The sequence below is a fragment of the Indicator indicator genome, chromosome 6, assembly GCF_027791375.1.
Source record: "Indicator indicator isolate 239-I01 chromosome 6, UM_Iind_1.1, whole genome shotgun sequence".
NCBI classification, from domain to species: Eukaryota; Metazoa; Chordata; class Aves; order Piciformes; family Indicatoridae; genus Indicator; species Indicator indicator.
Window position 1 is genome coordinate 20438969 of NC_072015.1, and position 24465 is coordinate 20463433.

General features: G+C 39.4%; 1 protein-coding gene across 1 annotated transcript in view; it reads left to right on the forward strand.

The window, feature by feature from the left end:
• DAP (death associated protein) overlaps positions 1-23898 on the forward strand; it is a 49588-nt gene extending 25690 nt beyond the window's left edge. The window contains exons 3-4 of the mRNA XM_054381914.1: positions 20730-20772; positions 23779-23898. Of these exons, the coding sequence (XP_054237889.1) occupies positions 20730-20772; positions 23779-23898 (163 nt within the window). The remainder of the gene's footprint in view (positions 1-20729; positions 20773-23778) is intronic.
• The last annotated feature ends 567 nt before the right edge of the window (positions 23899-24465 follow it).

Consider the following 24465-nt stretch of genomic DNA (forward strand, 5'->3'; position numbering starts at 1 on the left):
TATGGCAGAACAACTTACTATCCCTTGAAGCTAGCTATTCAGACAGCTGGGCTATATCCCTGTTTTCCAGGGGAATCAGCATTTTCTGTGGTACAAATTTCTTCAACCTGCAGAAGGTAGGCGATCTTGCTGCTGTGAAGGAAGTCAAGGTCTACAGGGAACTGTCTCTGTTCTATTGTCAGTTATACCTGAATATTTCAGGAGGTATTGGGGTGTCTCTTTGAAAAGTTAAGAGGTGATGTACTCTGACTTCTCCATAGCTAGAGTTGCTCCAGAGACTAATGTCATTTGAGTCCCACCCCATGGTTTCCCTTGTACATCTCTTCAAGGTCTTCATCTTTTTTGCATTTATCTTCCTTTAGCTGATGAATTCCAAGAACCAGCTGATCCCAGAAAAAAAACCCTTAACTAATCAGTCCACTTACCTTAAAGTGTCTGGGAGAAACAGAGGTAATTTTTCCTGCTTTGTTGTGGGTGGTTGGTTGGTTGGTTTTTTGGGGTGTTTTTTTTTTGTTTGTTTGTTTGTTTTGTTTTGGTCCTTTTTTTTTTAATTCAGAGGATAGTGATATAGAATATGTGAGATTGTCACCCATCTGTTCCAAGCAAACAGTTCAGCATCTCAGAGAGCACTTCCTGCCACAGATAAGGAATTCATTCTCACTGAGACAGACATTCTCTTGGATGAAGCTCTCAGAGAGAAAATCATCTGCAATGAATGAACTGATGCTGCCAAAGTATCACACAGGAATAGCTGTCCAGCTGTGCATTGGATTTTTTTTTTTCCATTGTGTTAAGAGACCTGAGCACACAGAAAGGTAGAAGGCCTGAGGTTATGTTAGTGTGCTTTTCCTTCAGATCATGAAGTCTAAGGATCGGAACTGAACACGTCCTTCTGTTCCATAAACGTAAGGATAACTTGTCACAGACAGATATTTTAATTCAAAGCTTTGGGTTTTCTTCAATAGAAAAAAATTAGCCCTGTGTCTTACTGTAAGAGACACAATCTAATTTAGGAAATGTACATTTTTTCCTGGTTATGGAAATCAACTCAGCCACAGCAAGCTTTGATGTAAAGGGTATTATGTATTCCTTTTTAAGGGAATGTTACAGGTTCCGGTGTTGAAGCTATAAACAAGATGAAACATCTCAAGCCTCCTAAAGTAAAAGGCAGTTTCTAGGCACTTATTTAATTTATGGGTATTTCTTGCAGTTTTAGAATTATTTTTATAGTGTCACTTTTATCAGAGCTTCCCTATCTCGGCTCTCAGACCTAGATTTTTAAAGTCTTCAGATTTGGGATTTACTGTGGCAACACTGATAGAGGCTTTGCTGCTTCTATCATGATTCTGGTCTCCCATGGAGTAAGGTTAAACAGCAAAAAGCCAACCTTTGTACCATTTATTTTAGGGTGAAAACAGATGAAAAAAAACAAACTAGTCTGTTCACAAGTTAATTTCCCCAGGATTTGACTGTTGCTCTCAAGTCACAAGTTCACTAGTCTTCTGTTAAGTTTTTTGTCTCTTAATCCACATAGTTTCTGTGAAGATAAACAGGCTTGACTGTAAAGGACCATGTTTCCCAATTTGTTTACCTTCTGGGAATTTTACATTAATCTTTAGCAGGCAGTTTCAGGAGCTGAGGGTTTATTTAGACCTATATCAGCAATTAAGTTCTTTTAGTGTTGCATATACCTCTTACTTCTAATATGTCTCCATATTATAATTTCTATAGGTTCCATACCCTAGAAAGCTCTCATCTGTTAGATTAGGATATCAGAATGGTTGAATTGTTTTACACAGAAGTTAAGCTCATAAATGCAAGGAAGGAGCAAATCAAATTCTGTTATGCAGGTAGCACTGCGTAAAAACTATTTTTATAGATAATAACTTTTAAGACCTTCTATGTATTAAATGTTTCTTTAGCAGGGCAAATGTAATACTCCTGAAATTTGCTATTCTGCTGCTTTTCATAGAGGAATGCACATGCACACAGTAGAATGACAGAATGGTCTGGGTTGGAAGGGACCTCCAAAGCTCATCTAGCTCTGCAGTAAGTAGGGACATCCTCAACTAGATCAGGTTAGCCAGAGCCCTGTCAAGCCTTGCCTTGACTATCTCCAGGGATGGGGCCCCAATCACCTTCCTGGGCAACCTGTTCCAGTGTTCCACTATCCTCATGATAAAGAACCAGTTCATAACATCCAATCTAAATCTACTCTTCTCTAATTTGAAGCCATTGTTCCTCGTCCTATCACTACAGGCCTTTGTAAAGAGTCTCTCCATCCTTTTTGTGGGCCCCCTTCAGGTACTGGAAGGTCATTATTAGGTCTCCCCAGAGCTGAAAAACCCTAGCTCCCTCAGCCTGTCTTCATAGCAGATCCAACCCTGTGATCATGTTCATGGCCCTCCTCTGGACCTGCTCCATCAGGTCCATGTCCTTATATTGAGGGCTCCAGACCTGTACACAGTACTCCAGGTGAGGTCTCACCAGAGCAGAGTTAAGTGGCAGAATCACCTCAGTCATTCTGCTGGCAATGCATCTTGATGCAGCCCAGGACGTGATTTGCCTTCTGGGCTGCAATGCACACTGCCTGCTCATGTCCAGCTTTTCGTCCACCTTACCTCCAGGTCCTTTTCCACAGGGCTGCCTTCTAACACTTCATCTCCCAGGCATATTGATAGTGAGGATTGTTCCAGCTCAGGTGCGGAACCCTGCACTTGCTCTTTTTGAACCTCATGAGGTTCACCTGGGCCCACCTCTCCAGCTTGTCCAGGTCCCTCTGGATAACATCCTTTCCCTCTGGCATATTGACATCACCACTCAGCTTGGTGTCATGTGCAAACTTGCTGATGGTGCTCTTGATCCCACTGTCTATAGCATTGATAAAAATATTAAACAGTACAGGTCCCAGTATGGACCCCTGAGGAACACCAGTTGTCACTGCTTTCCGTCTGGAATTCAAGCCATTGAGCACTATCTTCTAGATGTAACCATCAAGCCAACTCCTTATCCGCTGAACTGGCCACCCATCAAATCCCAACTTGGCGAGTAGGATGTCGTGGGGGACCATGTCAAAGGCATGTATGTATACACGTATATAGTTAATTCTGAACCATAAAAAAGTAAATGTGAATATCATGATCACTTCATGAGTTCATAATTCTGTAATTATCTTTGGTATTTATTGCAGAATAATCACTGCATAATCTGATATATATATCTCAACTTAAAAAGTTTTCATTGCTCTATGTAGAACTGCATTTGACACTTGAAAGACTCAGGTAAGTTAAAATATAAATGAAAATAAAGTACTTTGAAAAAGAAAATACCTTATTCATAATTTTGCGGTTTCAGTCCCAGCCTTGCAGTAGCTTTTTTGTTGTCTTGAAGCACCTAAGAGAAACTCCTAGAGTAAGAATTGGATTTCTTTCCAAAAAAAGGAAAGAAGAAAACTCCAAAGGTTTATATGCACTTCAGAAATGGCAGTCAAGAGGAACCAAGGAACTGCAGGCTGGTCAGCCTTACCTCAATCCCTGGGAGGGTGTTAGAGCAACTAATCCTGGAAACCATTTCCAAGCAGATTTCCAGGAGAAGAAGTTGATAGAAACAGTCAACATGGATTCACCAAAGGGAAATCATGCTTGACAAACTTGATAAACTTCTGTGTTGAAAATACTGGTTTGGTAGATGAGGGTAGAGCCTTGGATATTGTCTACCTAGACTTTAGTAAGGCTCTCAGTACTGTCTACCAGAGAGCTTCATAGAGGGGACATGATGAAGTATGGGCTCAATGAGCAGTTAGGTCAACTGAGAATTGGCTGAATGGCTGGACCCAGAGAGCAGTGATCAGTGGTGCAAAGTCTAGCTGGAAGCCAGTAATTAGCAATATACCTCTGGTGTCAGTCCAATCCTGTTCACCTTCATTAATTGTCTTGGTTGTGGGGCAAAGTGTACCCACAGAAGAATTTGAAGCTGATACCAAACTGGGAGGAAGGGGTGATTGTGGAGGGAGGATTGTGTCCAGTTCTGGGATCCCCAGTACAAAAATCAGTTGTAATTACTGGAGAGAGTCCAGTCAGTGAAGGACCTCAAAGATGAGGAAGAGACTGGAGCATCTCTTCTGTGGAGGGACCTTGAAAGAGCTGCAATTGTTTAGCCTGGAGAAGAGAAAGCTCAGAGAGAGCTTATCAATATGTATAAATACCTGAAAGGAGAGTGCAAAAGACAGAGACAGACTCTCTTCAGTGGTGCCCAGTGACGGCGTCAGAGACAACACAAACTGAAGCATAGAAGGTTCACTCCAGACATGAGGAAAGAGTTTTTTCTTTTTTTTTTAATCTGTAAGGGTGACCAAGCACTGGCACAGGTTGCCCAGAGAGGTTGCGTAGTCTCGATCCTTAGACATATTAAAAAGCTGCCTTGCCATGCTCTTGGGCAGCCTGCTATAGGTGGCCAAGACTGAACAGTGGATTGGAGAAGATGAGCTCCAGAGGTCCCTACCAACCTCAGCTGTTCTGTAGTGGTTGTGGTCTGCTCTGTAATTACAGTTCTCTAATTTGTTTTATTAGTTCTTTCAGTGTTGCTTGTCTTCTAGACTTGGCTCTTCTAGTTCTCAAAAATAAGCAGAATCATTAAAAACTGCTTTGTTTTATGAACTCTGTAAATAGTATGTCTAGGAAATAGATTAGGAATGAGTGATGCCAATGCTCTGAATATGCTTCAGAGACTTAAAAGGAATTATATAAATCAAAGACACCACTTTTAAATCAATCTAGTAAGAGTGATCTTAGAGGAAGCACTTGTCCTTTGTGGCATTGTTGGGAGGAGCCACCCAAGAATCACATACTAGAGACTGCATGATCCAGGGGAGGCACTTAGCCTTTTCAAAGTAACACCTTGTGCAGGCATCCCCAGATATTACAAATGGGGTTGATGGGACAACAAGGAACCACTGCTTGGTTTTCTCTACAACTTCACTCATCCAAGCTGTCTGATCTGAGTTCTCATCACACTGCCACTGTCAGATGACTGTGTTCCATGTGCAAAAAATACATACACGCAGTGACATCCTCTGTCAAGGAAGAAAAAAGCCGGTGAAACAACTGCCATGGGCATTTCAACCTCCAGAGACAGGCTGCCCTTGAGCACTGAACCAGTGCATCACTGTAGTGATGAGAATGTTCTTTGTGGCCTGGCATCTGTTTATGGGCGCTGGTAACAGAGCCTGAGCTGCAGTCAGTTAAACCACTAGGGAAGATACTGAAATGCAGGCTCAGGTACAAGGTCATACTACCAATATAGTGTTTGAGTTGGCTTCTGCTTGCCTTGCCTGTTCTGTACTTAATAGAACTATGAACTGGGCTGTCAAGTCCACTTTTTGCACAACATTGTATTTCCTTACCATTGCAACCAACTTGTTTATAGAAAGTATCAGTTACTTGTTGAAAACTAGACTATATAGACTGACAAACAAGATCATTTGTGAGGTAGTAGTCAGCTAAACCCTCTGCTCTATGCTGTTTAATCTGTGCATTCATACTAAAATTGTTTTCACATTTCCCCCAGTATTATATATCAGGTGTTTCCCTTTAGTTGTGTTTATTTGACAGTGGTTTTGTAGGCTAAATTAGATGCTCTACGGAAAATTCAGAAGTGGTTTCTTAAGTGCAAGTTCCTTGTTTCATGCTCTTCACCCAGTTTTCAGAGCTGCAGCTCTGTTTATATCCTGTTTATATCAATTGGAAATTTCAGCTTCTGTTTATATCAATTGGAAATTGTGGCAGGGTATATTAATGCACATACCCAGATTTCAGGTTTGCAAACTGCTTTAGAAACTGTTGCATTGTGTGCACAAAAGTTGAGATAGGTTTTCCTTATGTTTTCCATAGGACATAAACACCACCATATTGCACCTTCACGTTGCTGTTAATATTTTGATCTGATTCACAACCTGACATGCCTGAAGTAATTGCAAGCCTTCTTGAAGCTCTGAATATGTATTTCCATTTAAAAGCACCACAGCCTGATTTAAGTTTTAATGAATTTGTTCCTTGAGTTTACCATAGTTTACCAAGGAACAGTAGCAGCTGATTAGTTTACTTCACACATGAAGAGTGACAAGGAGATAACACTAAATGAAATCAAAATCAGATTTGCTGAACATCCATTGGTTGATGAGAAAGTTATGAGAGGCTTCTTGCCAGTCTATGAGATGCAGAGAAAGACACAGGAATTACTTCAGGGTGGACTTTCAGCCAACAACGTGCTGTTGTGGCCAGGAGGGCAAATAGCATTCTGGGGTATATTGAGAAGAGAGTGGCCAGCAGGTTGAGAGAGATTCTGCTCATCCTCTGCCTTGGTGAGGCTTCATCTGGAGTACTGTGTTTAGTTCTGGACTGCCCGGTTCAAGAAAGACAAGCAACTGCTTGAGAAGGTGCAGCAAAGGGCTACAAAGATGATTAGGGGACTTAAACATCTGTCTTATGAAGATGATCTCAGGAAATAATGGGAAGGGAAGATTATAAGTGAATAGGAGTACAAGCAATAAATATACCAGGCACTGATTTGGCTTCTTCTGTTGTTGTGTTGAGTTCTTACACATAACTATCTGGTTGTGACCAAACCCTATGTGACCTATGTAATCCTATTTCTTCAGCCCCCATTAGAGACTAGATATGCATTGAAGTGCAATTTCTGTGTCTGAAAGCACCTCCAAATTGTAGTCCTGCCTCACCACTTGATTTGCACCTACCATGTGGCATGCTCTGGGAATCACTAATGAGACTGAGGAGAAGTGACCACACATAGAAACCATTTTCCAAAACACATTATTGTTTCATCTAGCTTCATTGCTTTCCATTTCTGTGTTTCAGAACTTTGTTATTTCTATCAGTACGATTTCCACTGTCACTGTTCACAGTTGCTCTTGGTATGTTTTCCTGATGCGTGCAGATTAAACGTTTGAATCCTTTTTTTGGTCAGACTCGTATATCTTTAATTTTCTCCTAAAGTCTTTGATGAAAAAAAGAAGAAAGTTATAAAAAATGGTGCACTTCCTCCAAAGTATATTTAAGACATCACACTGAAGAGGTTTTCCAATCATGTGAGTTCAGAAGTGGAGTTTGAATCTTTGCTCACTGCCAGCATGGTCCACAACCTGGTTAAGTATGTCTGTGTCTGCATGGCTTGGTCTAGGCTTTTCAAGAGTTGGAGAATACAGAGCATAATTTGCAAGTTTGCTTTGATATGGCCTTACAAGTAGCTATTACAGCTACAGTTTTCAAATGTGGATGCCTTCCATTAGATAGCAGGTCTGACAGGATTTATTTCATGCCTTTAATCACTTGAAAATATATAATTCAAGTCTTAGTTACCTTAAGTTCCATTTATAAACATTTAAGAAGACAGGCATGTTTTCACTCCACTGGAGACTTTCAAGATCTGCCTGGATGTGTTCCTGTGCAGCCTGCCCTAGGTGATCCTGCTTAGGCAGGGGGGTTGGACTCGATCTGTGGAAGTCTTTTCCAACCCAGACCATTCTATGATGAGAGTTCAGCTGAACCAAACAATGCATCACCTGATGCTCCAGCCTGCAGCAAAATTTGGTTGCTCGAAGTTCCAAATTCATGATCTTCTCTATTTACATATAAAGTGATTATGCTCTAAGTTACAGAGATGGTTTCTCAGCAAAGCACCAGCTTTGAAGTGCTATCCAAAGTCATCACTCCTTAGAAGATAAACAGTTTTGTAATTAGCTTGCCATTGTGCACAGTTCATGTGTTGTTGTTAACAAACCTGTTGTTTTGGGAACTAGTCTTTGGGGGCTAAGAGGCTGTTAGAGGTAGGTAGAGGTGGAGAGATTGGATAGGCTGACAGGATCATTACCTCCTCTGTACCCTCTGCCAAAAAGTGCCATTAAGAAATTTCCTCTGGTTCCTGCTCCTGCAGATCTTAAGCTCCCTATAACCACTTGCTTTTGTAGTGAAATCTAAATGGGGATGTGTTTTATACTGAATTCTTAAAATAAAAACTCATCATTTTATATATGTTTAGCTGTGCGTCTCTGCAGACCAGGCAGTTGTGATGTTGGGAAAGGATATAAGAAAATGTAATGGAACCCAGAGATAAATAATGGGAAATACATTTATGCAGTGGAAATATCTTGTATTTACAAAATATTTACTCAAAATGTGAAAATTTGAGAATATGATGGTAGTCATACCGCATTATGACAAGTCTTGCAGTATAGTGTTTACAAATCTGCACACTTGATTGTGTGTAGGATAGAAGGTGCAGTTATTGTGACAATTCCTATTTCCACTTTTTAACTGTTTGAAAATCTTATTTTCAGTGTTTTCATTAATGCTTTCATTAATTTTGACACTGACATGCTGAGACTCCATTACTGTTGAACTACATAAGGAGTGACCTCTGAGTCAGGGGAGATCTCTGCGTATGCATGTTAATAGCTTTCTATAAAAGGTATATCCTCATTCATGAGCAACTAAAAACCTATTAATTAAAATGTTTATATGTACTTAGGTACACTTAATAAGAAGTACATTTTGCTGTGTCCAGTGTCCCTGATTTCAAAGATGAGTAGGCTAATGATTTCTTAAGTCAACTCCATTATTATATTGTCACTTGTTACAACATATAGACAGTGGCCAGAGGTACTACCAGTAGGCAGTTGTTTTGGAAAGACTTACATTCTTACTGAGGACACCCTAAAGCTAGAACTACAGAAACATAACTTTGGGTAGCACTCTAGCCAGAACTGTGCTAACAGGTAGTGAATAAAGTGAGTCATTTTTAGTGTCTTTTTTTCTTTGCTCTTGTGCTTTGTACAGAAAAGACCAGTATAAAATACTACTATAAACCACCAGTGTAAAGTACCAATGGTATTGCTGCTGTTTAATAACTGTAAATTCAGCTGTTTTGTTTGCACACTTGTTTTGTTTTCATTCTTCAGAGAGACTGATCTATTTGTCTTGTAGAAGCAAAGTGAAGAAGGAGAGCTATGTGTCTACACAAAAAAAATATATTCTAACCCTTTTCTATATGGTAGAAGACAGTGTTTCAAGTAGTTGCCTGCCATCTTGCAGATGCTATAAGAAAACTAACTGCTTTAGCTCTTATTAAAGCAATTAAAAAGTGTTCAAACAAATGGACCACCAGGATGGGGCAGATCTGACAGGCTGAACTAAGAAATTAGCAGGCATTTTTGTCAGATTAAGAGAAAAATCACTAGTGGTATTGACGTTCAGGAGTTTTTGACATCACATTGAAATGAATGGCTACTACTATAGAACTATATTCAGATTTAATGGCACATTGATCTCTTATCCATTTGCATTGTCATGGCTTTTATAATAACTTTAAAAAGCTAGACATTTATTTCACACTGAGTGAAATCTTGCCATCTAAGAACTCTTGAAATCCTTCAGGTTATAATGCTTTGAATGCCATTGGTATTGGTTTCTTCAGGGTAATTTTCTGTGTATTTTCCTGGTACCAAGTTCCAGTCGCATTGACAGTGGAAGTTTTGCAGATCATTTTGTAGTATCTTTTGTAATATGCAACCTTCTAGATTAAAACCTTCAGGTAAATGTTGAAGGAAGAACGAGCTTGTTCAGCTGGTGTTGAGGTGATTGGGTGTTTCTAGGTGGAAAATGAAGATGCTGCTAACAACAGTTAGCAGAAGTGTAATAATGGTATAAGAGGAATTAAAGGGTTGCTTCTGCACAGGTCAATGGAATTCAGTTTCTCTGTGAATAAATTAAATTTCTCAAAGTTAATTTAAACAAAAATGCACCCTTATCTGAATCCTTTTTAGAGAACTTTCCTCCGTGTCACATTAAAAACCTAGCTGTGCTAAATTTATTAAGGGTTAGGAGGTTTCTTGCAATTAAAAGTAAGCTGTTAAGTTGAAAACATTTTTTATTCTGTCTTCTATTGCTTTATGAGCTCTAAATGTAAGATTGCATACCTTTTCTATGTCTGAATTTAGAGGAATTCAAGGTTGCCACTTGCCACTGGAGAACAGGGAGAATTGTATTGATAACTTTGGCGAGATTGGAACTAAAGCAAGATCCTGGCCAATAAAACGTTCAGTATAGGATCTGATGTTATCAGAGTGTCTTCATGACCTTCCCTAATGCTCTTTATTGTGCTCAGAGCTTTCCCAGGAACAGCTTATTGAAATGGGCAAGAATTTCATCACGGTCTGTTTTACTGTGGGTGGAGCCATGAACAGCCATAGGCATGAAAAAAAAATCCTTATTTTAGTCTGCATTTTCTTTGGAGATCTTCACATAACAGTAGAGTGCAACTGCAGAATGGAAACCATGCAGAATTCATTGTGTAAAATTGGGTTGAGAAGACTTCTCAAAATAGTGCTGTGGTCGTGGCAGATGTTGTAATATTTATGCAGACACATGCATGCATATTTGACTGTGTCTGCAGTGTAGTTTGGGATAATAAGAAACAGTATTGAAATTGTTCAAAGCCGTAGAGAAGTGAAAGTTGCACATCTACTGAATGATTAATGGCTTGAGATATCAGAATGCAAGATTTAGGTATGAACAGGAAAGGCTGCAAAATTCTGGGTCCCTGCTCTGAGACGAACACAGGTTCACCTGGGCAGGAGTGAGATTTTCACCTCGTTAGCTTCTACGTTCTACATCTCCTTCATTGAACTGATATCATGTATTCCTACTATAGTGTCATGTAATTTTTCCAGTTCTACTTCAGCTTTCATCTGCTGGGAGGATCTACAGCAGCGCTGCAACTGGCTGGTGTGTCTGTATAGCTGAGACATTGCAGTGCAGGCCCACAGTCATGGTAGTTCTCACTATGGAAGTGTGTTACTGTCATGGGAACATGCACAGGGATATACTTCAGCACTTCACTAATACACGGAATACTTGATCCTCTCTCCCCTTTGAACCATGGTCTTTGCTGGCTGTTTTGCAAATTTAGCACTTAAGTCTGTACTAGTTCATTCCTTGTTTCAGGTTTCCTTTGTGTTGTGTCACCATTTAAGTACTGCCTGCTTTATGTCAGATTTCAGAGCTCTCATTTTTCCACAATTAAGTGGCTATAGATATTAAGTCAGCTAGTGCTGAAATCACTGCCTGTGAGATATTAGTCATTCGTGTTCACTAAGAGCTAAAGTAGGTACTGCGATAACAGGGTTGAACCCTAGTGAGTGAACCAGCATTTGGAGACTTAGAGGCTATTTCTAAATCCTCTGAGTCTGCTTAAATCTCCCTTTTGTTGTCAGAAGAAGGCATGAAATTTACTTTCTGATAGCAATGTAATGTATAACAATATAGAGAAGAGCAGTGGTGGATATTTTTCATAAATAGCTTTCTTCTATGGCTAACACATGCACTAAAAACAAAGATGAATGAGAGGCTGGTGAGATTAATCAGGCCATATGATGCAATACCTTGATGCTGAATGGGAGAACAATGAACGTCAATCAGTTGCTATTAAATGTAATGGCCAGTGATTGACCACCTCATTAAAAGATCAGGACACCCAATTTGCTTGTATGTGAATAGCAAAACAAGTAGCCATTACAATTGCACAGAATAGTAGGGATTGGAAGGGACCTCCAGAGATCATCGAGTCCCACTGCCCTGCTAAAGGATCACTTAAGGCAGGTCACACAGAAATGAATCCAGATGGGTATTGAAAGTCTCTAGAGAAGGACACACCAGAAACTCTCTGAGCAACCTGTTCCAGTGCTCTGTGACAAGGAGAGAAAAAAGAAGTTTTTCCTCATGGTGAGGTGGAACTTCCTGTGTTCCAGTTTACATCCATTGCCCCTTGTCCTGTCACAGGATGCTATTGAAAAGAGACTAGCACCTGCTCTGTCAGCACTCGCAGGTACATCCCATCAGTGCCCATGGATTTATGGGTGTTCAGTTTGCCCACATTATTTCTAACCCAGTCCTTGCTGACCAGTGGAGAATGTTCCTTTCATCAGGCTTTCTCTCTTACTTCTAGGGACTGGGATTCCTGAGAGCTGGTCTTTGCAGAAAAGACTGAAGCAAAGGTGGCATTCAGTAACTCTGCTTTCTCTGTATCCTCTGTTACCAGGGCTCCCACCCCATTCAGCAGTGGGCCCACATTTTCCCTGTTACTCCTTTTGCTGCTGAAGTATGTGAAGAAGCCCTTCTTATTCTCTTTTACTTCCTTTGCCAGATTTAATTTGAAGGCGGCTTTGGCCTTCCTTGTTGCATTCCTATAATTCTCCCAAGTGACCAGCCCCTTTTTCCACATACCATGAACTTCTTTATTCCACATGACTTTTTTAGCAGCTTCTTGCCCATCCCTACAGGTGTCCTTTCCTCTCCTACTTGGTTTTCTTATGCAAAGGAATGCACCTATCTTGAGCTTAGTGGAAGTGATGTTTGAATTTTAAGCAGCTTTTTTGGGCCCCCTTGTGTTCCAGAATTTTGACCCACGAGATTCCTCCAAGCAGGTCTTTGAAGAGAACAAAGTTAACCCTCCTGAAGTGCAGAGCTGCAATCCTACTTACTGCCCTGCTTCTTCCTTGCAGGATGTTAAACTCTTGTCATGTCATGATCACAGTTGCCAAGGCTGTTCTCAGCCTTCATGTCCCCAGCCAAGAGCTTCTTTCTTAATACAGGGTCCAGCAGTGGACCTCTCTCTATTGGCTCCTCCACCACCTGATAGGGCATGGAGTTCTTCCTTCAAACTTGCATTAATTTTATTTGCATAGGAAGAGAGACAATTTAGCGGAGTGGAATCTTATGTCATGGGGCATATCAGGGCACAAACAAGAAAACTGCTTTCCAGAAGTAGTATTTGTAGATATTTGTATGATTTTGTTTGTATGTCTGTATACATACTGCATTTCATCAAGATCAGGTGTCAAGGGGAAGCACTGCCTTGAACTTGGTTTAGTATTTACCACAGCACTGGATTTCTTGGAGTTTGTTCCCCATTTACTGTTCACAGTACTCAGAGGTTCAACAGTGCCATCCTGTGGGTGATTTTAAAGGTTTAAAAGCTATGGCAGATAAATGAGCTCAACAGGATAAATTATCATAGAATATCAGATACTGTATGTTCCTGTGCAATCAGCTAGAATATTTCCCTCTGCTAGTCAGTCAGACTAATTATTTCTCTTCTGTCCAGAAAATTTAGAGCCTTAGTATGTTATAACCAATGGGAAAATATTTCAGGCAAGCTGATGAGGAGTGCGCTTGTTAGTTTTACTCTGTTGCTGAGAAATGTGGTTTTGATCATCTCGGTGTGTTCTAATCAACTTGGAATTTATTTTTGCAGACAATACCAAAATCAAAGACAACTATATAAATTCAAATAAGTACCCCTATAAAGGAGAATCTGGACATCTTTTAAAAGGCACTAGACTGAAATTAAAGCTAGTTAGCTTTCATGTTTCATAACCAGAAAATATGAATTCCCAAGCAGCCTTGAAGTTTAGGCCTGGATGTTTTGAACAACCGGTCAAAATGATTTTCATTCCAGAGGGATAAGGGCAGGATTAAAATCTGAAGTTTTGCTGACTGAAGGTGAAATTTGCTCAGAATATTTGGAGAACTTTCTGTTCATGGAGGGAATATCATGCCAGGACAAGGTAGAAAATGGCAAATCTTGCTCTCACTAGGGAACATTTGGGAGATCAATGGGTAACTCTAGATGATACTATGTCAGATATGGTTTTCATTTTGCTTGCCTGAACAATTTGTTAACAATAGTGAAGGATATGTGCTGCTCAATAGAAGGTTCTGCTCATTTTCCAAGTCCCTGCTGTTTCAGGATGCTGGAAGGGCAAGGTGCATGCTGTTTGCAAGCTGCCTTTGCCTGGTGGTTCAGAGGTTGGGCACAGCTCTGGGTTCTGTATAGGTACCTCTTTGCTTCACAGCCTGTTGCAGGAATTTCTCCTTTGCTTTCCACAGCAAGAGGCCACCAATGACTTGCAATACGTGTCACTGGATGACTTGTTTGAGGGAAGGAAATAACAAATTACAAACTCCACTGTTACTCTTAGATAAAAATTATGATATGATTTGTGGTTCCTAAGTCTTTGAAAACCATGTTGTGCTGTTATTTATGGATTTCATATATCTGTTTGCCAGGCCCACTGGAACAGCAGAAGGTGATCACTAGTGACAACACGTATCGTTAGTTCCCATGAGTATGAAAAGACAAATATCAATTGTTCCCATTTAGAAGAGTAGTTCAATGGAGGTTTAATGTATTTAATTTTTTAAACTCACTGTAACAAACAAACAAAAAATTTTCTAGCCTAACAGAAGTCTTGCATCTGTGTAATTCTGGGGTTTTTTTAAGTACTCATCATGGTTTAGACCCAGTTGACAACTGAGCACCACACAGCCCGTTCACTCACTGCTCCCCAACCTCCCACATCATGATGAGATGGAAGGAAAATTGGGAGAGAAAGGCAAAACTCCATGTGGGACAGTTTAACAGAACAACACAAAGAGAGAAGAAACAAGAAATGCTGGTGAAATAATCCATAAAGCAGGTGATACAAAACGCACTGCTTACCACCTGACTGCCTGGTCCTGCCCCCAGCAACTTGCTCAAATCACACACCCCTGCCACTCCAGCTACCCCTTACTGGGCAGGATGTCAGTATGGTATCAAATATCCCATTGGCTGATTTAGTTTGGCTAGCCTGGCTGTGGCCCCTCTCAGCTTCTCGTAAAAATGAACTCTGTTCTCATGGAACTCAGGACAGCAGGGCAACCTGTTTCAAATGCTGGCATAATGGGGATCTTGAAATGATACCTGACCCCTGATTTATGGTGTATAGATTGATTTTGTATGAATCAGATGTATCAGAGAAAAGAATCTCTTGTGATATTTAATTGAAGGCAAAAAGGCTAGTGACATATGAAAGTTTAACTTCTGCACAGAAGAGATTTCTTTGTAATCCTGTTCAGTTTAAGGATAAGGTGAGCCCTGGAGCATCAGCATTCCTATAGCTTTTATATATTTCTGTTGTAACTGATGGGGAGTGGGAATAGGTTTGTGTTGTATAAATATATAATTTTGTCTCTGAATCTCACTAAACTCTTGATGTTGCATTGATGTTTTCAGGAGGTTCTGTATTTAATTCTAGGGTATTATAAATACATCTGCTATTTAAATGTATGTCTTCCACTTTCTTCAAGTGTCATTTTCTACATATAAAGATAGTAAATGGGAACAATATTCCTGCTCTTTTGTATACTGTGTACAAGTAGTTCTTGCTCATTCTTCCTAAGAGGAGGCTCTCCATGCTCTCTCAGCTATTTTTCTACATCTTTATTTCTGCTCTAATTCTTTACATAGACTGTTCCTGGGATGAATTCAGTATTCTAAATGAGATACACTGTGAGTTACTATTTTTACCATTGCTGCTTCTCATTCTTTGTCTTAGCGTGTTGTTTTGATTCTCCGGATCACCACCACACATGGAACACTAGCCTTCTACACTGACTGGCTGCAATAATACCCTTTTCCATTTTAGGAGCTTTTAAAGTTCATGTGGAGAGGAGTGATACCTATGCATGGTCCTGTTTGCTAGTTTGTCAGCTTTAAACATAGGCTTTTGATTTGGATTGCACTGCTAATGATTCACATATTCCTTTCTCCGTATTGGATCTGCCTTTCAATTGCTGCTGGGAGCCAGCATCAAATTCCGTTCCATCCCATCAGGTAATGGTGTTGGAAGCAATTTAGAAGCTCCAAGCAGGAGAGTGACTGCAGGCATTCATCCCCCCAACAGTTCCATGGGAATGTGCTGCATTCTTTCCCGATTTTGAGGCCAATCTTAAACAGCTGTGAATCTCTGTGATCTGTGTATGTATATATGCATGGCCTCAGCACATGTGTATGCTCATAGCCTCTATACATGGATACAGTTAATAGTTACAGTTAATATCTATGCAATTCCTAGTCATTTAAAAAACTATTTAGTTTCTGTATTTTAAATGCAGTTGAATAAATACACCTCTGTCCTCTGTTTGTTCTGCAGCCCGAAGGATATTTCACAGTAATTCCAGTATCACTGTTTGTAGAGTTCAATCAGTATCTCTAAGGTCAAGTCATAAGATTTTGGTGTTATTAGTGCCTCATTTCATCCTGTTAATGTTTTTTCGTGTATTCCATCTTGTTTGTGGTTTGCTTGCAATGTCAGATAAGAATTTTATTTAAGATAAGACTTAGGACATAATAGAAATCCTTATTTTATTTTAATACAGTCAGGATAAATGAATCCAGTAGAGTCTGATGTTAAACAGGTGCAGTTCTTAGCAGCATCACACATGTAAAATCAGGGTTAGTTCTTTGAATACTCAGATCTTGACAGATGTGTTCTTTTTCTCCATATGTTATAATAAAATAAGGATTTGCTCTGAAAGTAGTGACATACTTATGAGTCTTGGAAAATATATCATTATTCCTTACACGATATTGTCTGTGGCTATATTTAACTTTAAATAAATGTGTGCATTAAATAACTGTAAAGCACATATATGTATAAACAAAATCAGGTTTTTGTCAGAAAGCAAGATCTTTTTTCTTTCTTGTTTACTGATGCCTAGACAAAGCAATGCTGCATCTTCAAAACAACATCTGTCAAACCTATTTTCATCAGATTAAGTATATCCTCAAAGCAACCATCACAGCTTACAAAATCCTGAAAATGTAGGTTGTGCTTTGCATAAAATGCCATTAGAATTTGAAGCACTGGAAAGCGTTTTACAGGAATAGCAATGATAGCTTGTGCATATTCTCCATTTTTGTTCAGGATGTTCTTGGTAAAGGCAATGAGTGATGTTGCAACACTGGAATCCCAGAGTGCAATTAGGGACTTCTGGTCCTGGCAGCCAGTCTGAGTCCACAAAAGCCAACGATCTGAGAGTTGGGCAGTAGAGACTGAATTTATTGCAAAAAAGTTAATTTGTAGAAAGATTTCTTTCATTAAGAATGAAATTAAAATGTGAATCAGCGACTGATTATCCAGGCCTTTCTCTGATCTGTTGAATTCCTCATTAGTATAGATGTGTGATTATATATGCTCTGGCCTGATTCTGATTCTACAGATGATCACATGTAACTGGTAATATTAAATTTTTAAAGAACTTCTTTGGGTAAAAATCTTTAAAGATCTTTTCTGGTAAAATTGGGGTAAAAGCACAGAACATAAATATAGACCCACTCAATCATTTGTGTTTCTGGCTAGCTTTTGGTCTTTGGCCCAAGGAAAACAATCAATATGCTTCATATTAGGCTGGTGTGTCTTCTATAGGAAGGAAGAATTTCACCTTTGTAATTGGTTAGGTGGAGAGGTGAAGCTTCATCATAGTGTGTACCCACAGCTGAGTGTGGGAACTCAAGTCAACCAGAAATGAGTGCCAGGATTTCTGTAAAAGATCTGTGTGGATGAACTGTAGAGGCATTTGAGCTGAAAGCCAAGTCAACCTTTCCATTAGGTTTTCTGTTTGAAAGTGGGAAATCTAACATAAAACAAGAGAAGTTTGGTCAAATATCCATGGAGTAGACAAACAAGGGTGAAAGGCAAGGAAAAGTCTGTTCCAGCTGCAGCTCTGATTTCCCATTAGGGTGTTCCCTATGTATCAGTGAATTTTCCTCCTCAGACGTGATGGCTAGGTGAGTTAATGTGAGGGGGTCAGGTGTCTACTGCATACCCGTGGGATAGGCCTAGTTACTGTCCTGTTCCTAAGGCAGTGCAACTAAAGACAGTCACAGAACCAGTTGCATACAAACAAGGCTAAATATGTTGTTTCATCACAGAGTTCAAGATCAATGCTGGTGTAGTTTTTACCAGGAAAATGGTAATGTTTATTTTTGTCTTCTTTATAAAGATATGCTAGCTACTTCTGCAGTACTACCTGAGACATAAAAACTCAGCCTGGGTTTAGTCTTAACTGAATATTAAAATGATCTTTATAGGATCTTCAGCCCAGTTCCTTAGACAAAAGAACACATAAATAAATAAAAATAACTATGGAAATGTTCCAGATATTCTAACTCTATCCAGCTCTGTTGTGTACCCAGGGAACTTTAGCATTTGCAAGCTTGGGTCCTATGAATATTAATAGCTTGACATTTTGATCAGGAGACTAGGACTTCTGAGAAGATTTTTGCAATTTGCACCAGGAAAAGCTTGTTTGAAACAATCATTATGCCCCACATTTCTTCTGCCTGTCATTTTTGTCCAAAACCATGGAGCATTCCACTTGTTTTTAAAGCAAGACATATGAAATACAGTAGATAATAGTGTGGTGTTGGTCAAACAAGCCTTAGCACATTCAGCAAATACAGGCTTTGGGGGGGAACTGTTGATTTCAGCTTCATCATTCATCATTCAAGAATAGTGAACACTAAAAGGTCATGGTAACGATATAAGAGGAAAAAAACATCCGATCTGAATTTCTAAGTGTCCAATATTGTTAGTAATACAATGTCAAACAAATAACTGAGTATGATTAAAACCAGACATATAGTTGAAGAATAATTTGCTGGGCTTTTTTTTTATTTATTTACTGTTTATTTCCTTTACAATGTCATGGTGTTAGTCTGTGAATGGCATCTTGAGCCACTGTAGTGGATCTGTGTTTTCTTCAAGTTGTTTCTTTGAGTTTGTAACTCAGCATTTAGGAAATCTCATTCAGACTGTAACATACTAACTAGCTTAGTACAATTAGGATAAAATTAAAATGTTTTGGTATTGATCTTTGCTTGTTACTAATTTATACTAAGAGATAATTAGATTGAAGAAGTCTAATATAACTATGAAAATATTCTCTCTTGTTGCAGGAAATATCACTGGTACTCTTAAATGGAGGTATTTTAGAGATTAGCCTGCTTCCTTTCTCCCCTGTTTCTAATCCTGTCTTTCTGACTTTAAAAATTTCCTGGAGGTATGATGAGTCTTTTTAAATAATTAGGGTGTTCAGAGACTGTCTAGCAATACTGTGACTTAAAGAGAGCTTGGGCAATATTTATTAGATCATTATATATCAAGGTCTAATACCATGCTGCTTGTCACCTTAACATCACATAACATCATATAAATAAATCTTTACAAGCTGTGCAGTTGTAAAGTGCATCATAATAATCAGTATCACTCCTCTAATAAATAATTTGATTTGTGTTTGCTTCACGTTGTTCTAACCACCTCAGCTGTAATGTCACAGAGTTAGAGGCCCACTCGTGGTCCAAGCTGCTCCAAGTCCTCGATTATGGATGCACTCAGAGGGAAGCACAACTTTACCTCCGTGCTCTACTTCCCTTTGCAATGTCTTAGGTTACTTAGTTTTCTTAAATAAGTATTATTTCTAATGTGGGGATTTTCAGGAGCTCCTCATCTTGATCCTTCTGCAGACTCCATGCAGATGTATGATTCTACTTGCCCGGAAGACTACTGAAGTTGCTGAGTGTTTCTAATCTAGACACTGTGGCAATGCCGTGTGGCAACAGGGGTGAATTGTTAGATGTGGCTGCATTTTGGCCCAGGGAAACTGATGACACATGCTAAAAAAGTTTCAATGTCAAATTCTACCTGAGGAGAGTCAATTTCTATTGGCAGAGATGGAGGTCTGCAAATAAAAAAGCAGGAGAGGCTTTTCTTAATATTTTTTAACAGTTGTTTTATTGAAGATATGATTCTCCTTCTTAGAATAGGTAAGTATCTGCTTGAAAATCTATGATTTAAAGTACTAGCTGTTTTTTTTTTTCTGGGGCTCAGAATCCCAATCCATTTGATTGACAGCTATAAACTTGGATTTTATTTTATTCTCCATTGTGATGGTTTGAAACTGTCTTTTTAATTTTTCCTTGCAAAGTTCAGAACAGAGAAAGTGAAAGAGTGTAAATAAGTCACTATTGGGTGTAAGAAAGCAAAATACTGATTGTTCTAAACACTTCCATTGGGTAGATAGAAATGTTTAAGAACTATTACCCAAAACAAAGTAGGCATTCGGCACATTCTGCGTTCGGCAGTGGGGCAGTTGCTGGGCTGTCTGGCTGCTGTTTTCTTCTCTTCTGGCTGAAGATAACACGTACTGACCTTGGCAGCTAAGTTAACAACTTTCTGCTTAACTAACTCTGCTTTCTGTCCAAGGGGGACTGGGGGGGAAGCTCCTGGGAGAGGGAGGCTCCTTTGGGAAGGGTCCCCTTTTGGGGGAAGCAAAGGGAGATTGGTTGTGCTTTTCTGTTGATTGTATATATTTGTAAATGTTGTGAATTTTGTATATTTGTACATATTCATTGCATTTCATCATAGATTGTAGATTCTGCTTTGTAAATACAGCTTTCATTTGCTTCCAGACTGAGCTAGCCTGGTTATTGTCGGTGGGGGGGGGAATTTCAGCTCACACTGACACAGCAGTAAGTTTAGTCCAACTACAGTTTTCATTGTTGCAATACAAATATACTAAGCCTGAAGTACTGCTGGCAGTGTATATATAAAATGCGAGGGTTAAGACTCCAATGCAAACAAAGACTCTCAGCTTTAAATAAGGCACAGAGTGGTGTTGGACTAGCCTTTTACTGCTGGCACAATTCATCTTGTCTGTTTGAAACAGTCATTAGTTGCCAAAAAAAAAAAACATTTTCTTTGCATTGCATGTGTGAAGTACACTTCATTTTTACCTTCTAAATAGTTTGTACAATTAATCTCTCATTTTTTTCAGCCCACCTAAACCAACAGTGTTCATCTCTGGAGTCATTGCTAGGGTAAGATAACCATTAAATTTCTTTCAATCATAGATAAGTTAATGTGGCTTTTCAGAATTACCACTAATCTGTGCAAAATTAGTCTTTTTATTTCCCCTTCCTCTTTTATGAGAAAAAAAGGCTTTATATTTTGTGTATTTGTGTAAGACCCTGTGAGCGTTCTTCTTGGGTTTGTGGGTAATGGAAATTACTTATTGAAAATACTTCTGCTGTTTTACTTTAAATTGTAGCACTTTAAGTTTATTGGATCTTCTTTTCATATCTAAGCTAGATAGTACTGCACTCATCCTTTCAAAGGGATTGCATGTTAAGCCTGCTGCTATAGCTTGGTCTGTGATGAGGAGTGATACTCCTGCCTGTAAGGATATGTGCTTGAAGATACTGTTTCAATTGCTATTAGGATTCAAGGCATTATTGCCAGGATTTTAACAGCATGCAGAACCAGGAAATTCATAAGCATAATAATTAGCATTAACTAGCCATCAATTTTATGATTAGTAATTCATGCCTTGTGCATTGTGGCAGGGTTTTTACTGTGGGTACCTTTACCTTACATCATGAGGGTGTGTAACAGAGTTTACTGTAAGATGCTGTGGTTGTGTCAGATCACATAGGTGGAAAGAGCAAGCTGATGCCATTTTCCCTAGCCCATAAGGGTAGTAGAGAGGCATTGATGTATTTCCTGGACCTCCATTTGCACTAAGGTGGATACCTATTTAGGCATTTAGACACCTAATTACTTCTAAGTAATTACTGCATTAATGCAATTTTGATAGCGCTTTAACAGTTGATGGGTAGTGATGTTTTATGAATGACTTAAGAAATCTCAGATAAAAAAACACAGACCCCCAGTGTTACAGGCATGCAAAAGATTCAAAATGGGAAGAAACTATTTTCTTAATTTTGTATTTCAGCTCTTTAGTTAATCAGTTATTTGTTAGGGTGTTATCCTCAGTAAACTGTCAGCTGAAGGGTTATTTTTTTTAATCTACTTAAAGCAAAATTGCCCTGTCATTTTCTCAGACCTTATAGCCCACAAATGTTTCAGAATTTCTTCTCTGTGTACTAAGCAAAGCCTAACATTGCTTTCTTGAACTCAGAGTAATTTTCCAATTATATTTTCAGGTTTCCTGGTATATAATAGTTCTCATCAGTGTCAATCAGAGGTTTATATACTGTCACCTGTCCTGTTTTTCTTTATTAGACAGAAGGCAGCTCCATCAGTTGTGCAAATGGCACCAAATTGAAAAGAACAGCTAAGTCTGAGGGCAGGGCTACTTGAAGGGACCTGGACAGGCTGGAAGAATGGCAGGCAGCAGCTGGACACAAGAGAGCCGCATGCAAGATGGCATGAAAACCAACAGCATCCTGGGCTGCATGAACAGGAAGGTAGCTGGTAGATCAAAGGAAGGGATCGTCCCACTCTCTTCAGCACACTTTAGACACATATGGAATAGTTCATCTAGTTTTCAGCACCCCAGTATATTAAAGGTCTTAGTAAACCAAAGTTCACTTGAGGGCCACCAAGGTGGACAGGGAGCTGGAGCACATGCCATGGGAGGAGAGGCCAAAGGAACAGGGCTTGTTTAGTGTGGAGAAGAGATGGCTTCAAGAGGACCTTATAGGATCTATAGAGTTATCAAGAAAAGAAGATGGATCCAGGCTGTTTGGGGTGGTGCGTGGCAGGCACACAAGAGACAACAGGCACAAATTCAAATGGAAGGGCCTGAATAGCCATTAATAAAACTCATTTCACTGTGAGGACCTGCAGGCAGTAGAGCAGGTTGCATGGAGAGGTTATTCAGTCATCCCATGGTTTCAAGACCAGACTGGATAAAAATCTTGAGTATGTTGATTTGATCTCACAGTTAGCTCTGCTTTGAGCAGGAGGTTGATCCAAAGACATCCTGTGGTCTCTTCCAACCTGCATTATTCTACATTACTTTGATTCCAAGATAGGTATTTCCTACTAACATTTACAGACTGACTGTCTTCTGCCCAACTGTTACAGTACCCACAAGTCATAGAAGAGCTGCATTCACATCACCCATTTGGAAACAAGGTGTGAGGGGTCAGAGAGCTATGAAAAAGGCAAAAGAGCATTAGGGAGAAATAGGCAGAAAATGTCAAGTCTGAGAAGAGGAGATCTTTGAAAAATGGTAGCAATTTGGAGTAGAGAAATAAGTGGGAAAATGTTAACCTAATGATCAAGATTTGAAAAAAAAAATAGCAAATAATTTGGGGTAGACTGAAAAAGGAGATCAGATGTGAAACAGACCATCTGAGACATCAGCTTTGTACAACATACTTCTGTGAGCCAATGGAATGCAGGAAATTTCAGGCTTATGATACGCTTGTCTCAGTTTCTAAAGAGGGAAGTTGTGGTGCTATTCTCCTTCCTCTGACACTGAGCATTGGTAGTAGCTGTTTCCAATTGCTTTTTGAGATCTTGGAACTGACCCTAGGAACTACAGCGGTAATTATGTGGCAAAAAGGCTACACCTGAACTGAGCCTGCCCCGCAGCAGCACATGGGAACTACCACTAGCAGACCTGGTTAAAGTAGCACGTTAAACTTAAAGGCCAGCCAACCCTAAAATTTGTATCAAAAATAGTTTTAGATCCTGCCTCTCTTCCTTCAGAACTGGTATTCCTCCAATAGGTTTTCTCATGCAGGTGGCTTTTCACACTGCCTTAACTTGTAAAATAGTCTCCACTTTCTGGTTGCTTTGTGAAGAGCAATCAGGTCAAGGACATCTGACCATACAGAGCTGATTCTTGGAATGTGTGTAACTGGAAGAGGTGAAACTTGGGTAAGAGAGAAATTCTGAAGTTGGCTAAAAGAATAGCAAGACAGGATGTGTACAGGAGAACTGCAGAGTAACATGCAACACTGTTTTCCATTGTTTTCCATCTGCTTTTCACATTTTTTAAAGCTTACAACCACTGAACTGGGAAGTATGCTTTTAAGATTTCTTAAATTTTTCCTGGTGTGTTCTTTGAACAGGGTGACAAGGACTTCCCTCCAGCTGCAGCTCAGGTGGCTCACCAGAAACCACATCCTTCTGTGGAAAAGCTTCCTCACCCACAACATGTCAAACAGCACATCCACCAGCCTCGCAAGTGAGCTCTCCATCGAAATCTCGGTCAAACTGCCATCAGCGACTAAGTTTTCAAGAGAAGATGGAAATCCTTTAGGAGTCATACTGTCAAATCAGTAAAACTGATCTCTAAAATAATAGGTGATTTATTTTACTTTAATTCTCAAAGGTTAATAAGAATGAAGACATTGTTCAGTTGCTATCCCAGGTGAAAAATTCTCTGTTAAGTGTTTTCTGATCGGGGTGGATTTTTTACAAGATTTTCTTATTTCCAAGATAAAATTTAAGTATGAATTATATGATATATGAGCTTAAAAGTTGTACTTTTAGTTGTGGTATAGCAGTAGCAGATAGCTAATGTAGCTTTTATGTTAAGCTGGTAAGGAAGAGTAGCCCTTTTGCACCGGTACCTTTACTATCTGATGGAGTTTGTTTTGTGTGTTGAAACAGAAATCCGTGGTTGTCTTGATTACATAGAACTTTTGCAGCCTTCAGTATCCTACAGTGTTAAACCCTAGTGACTGTGCCCTCTAATTTCAATTAGTGAGGTGATAAAAGAGCCCCAAAACATTTTCAAGTGGGCAGAAATCCAG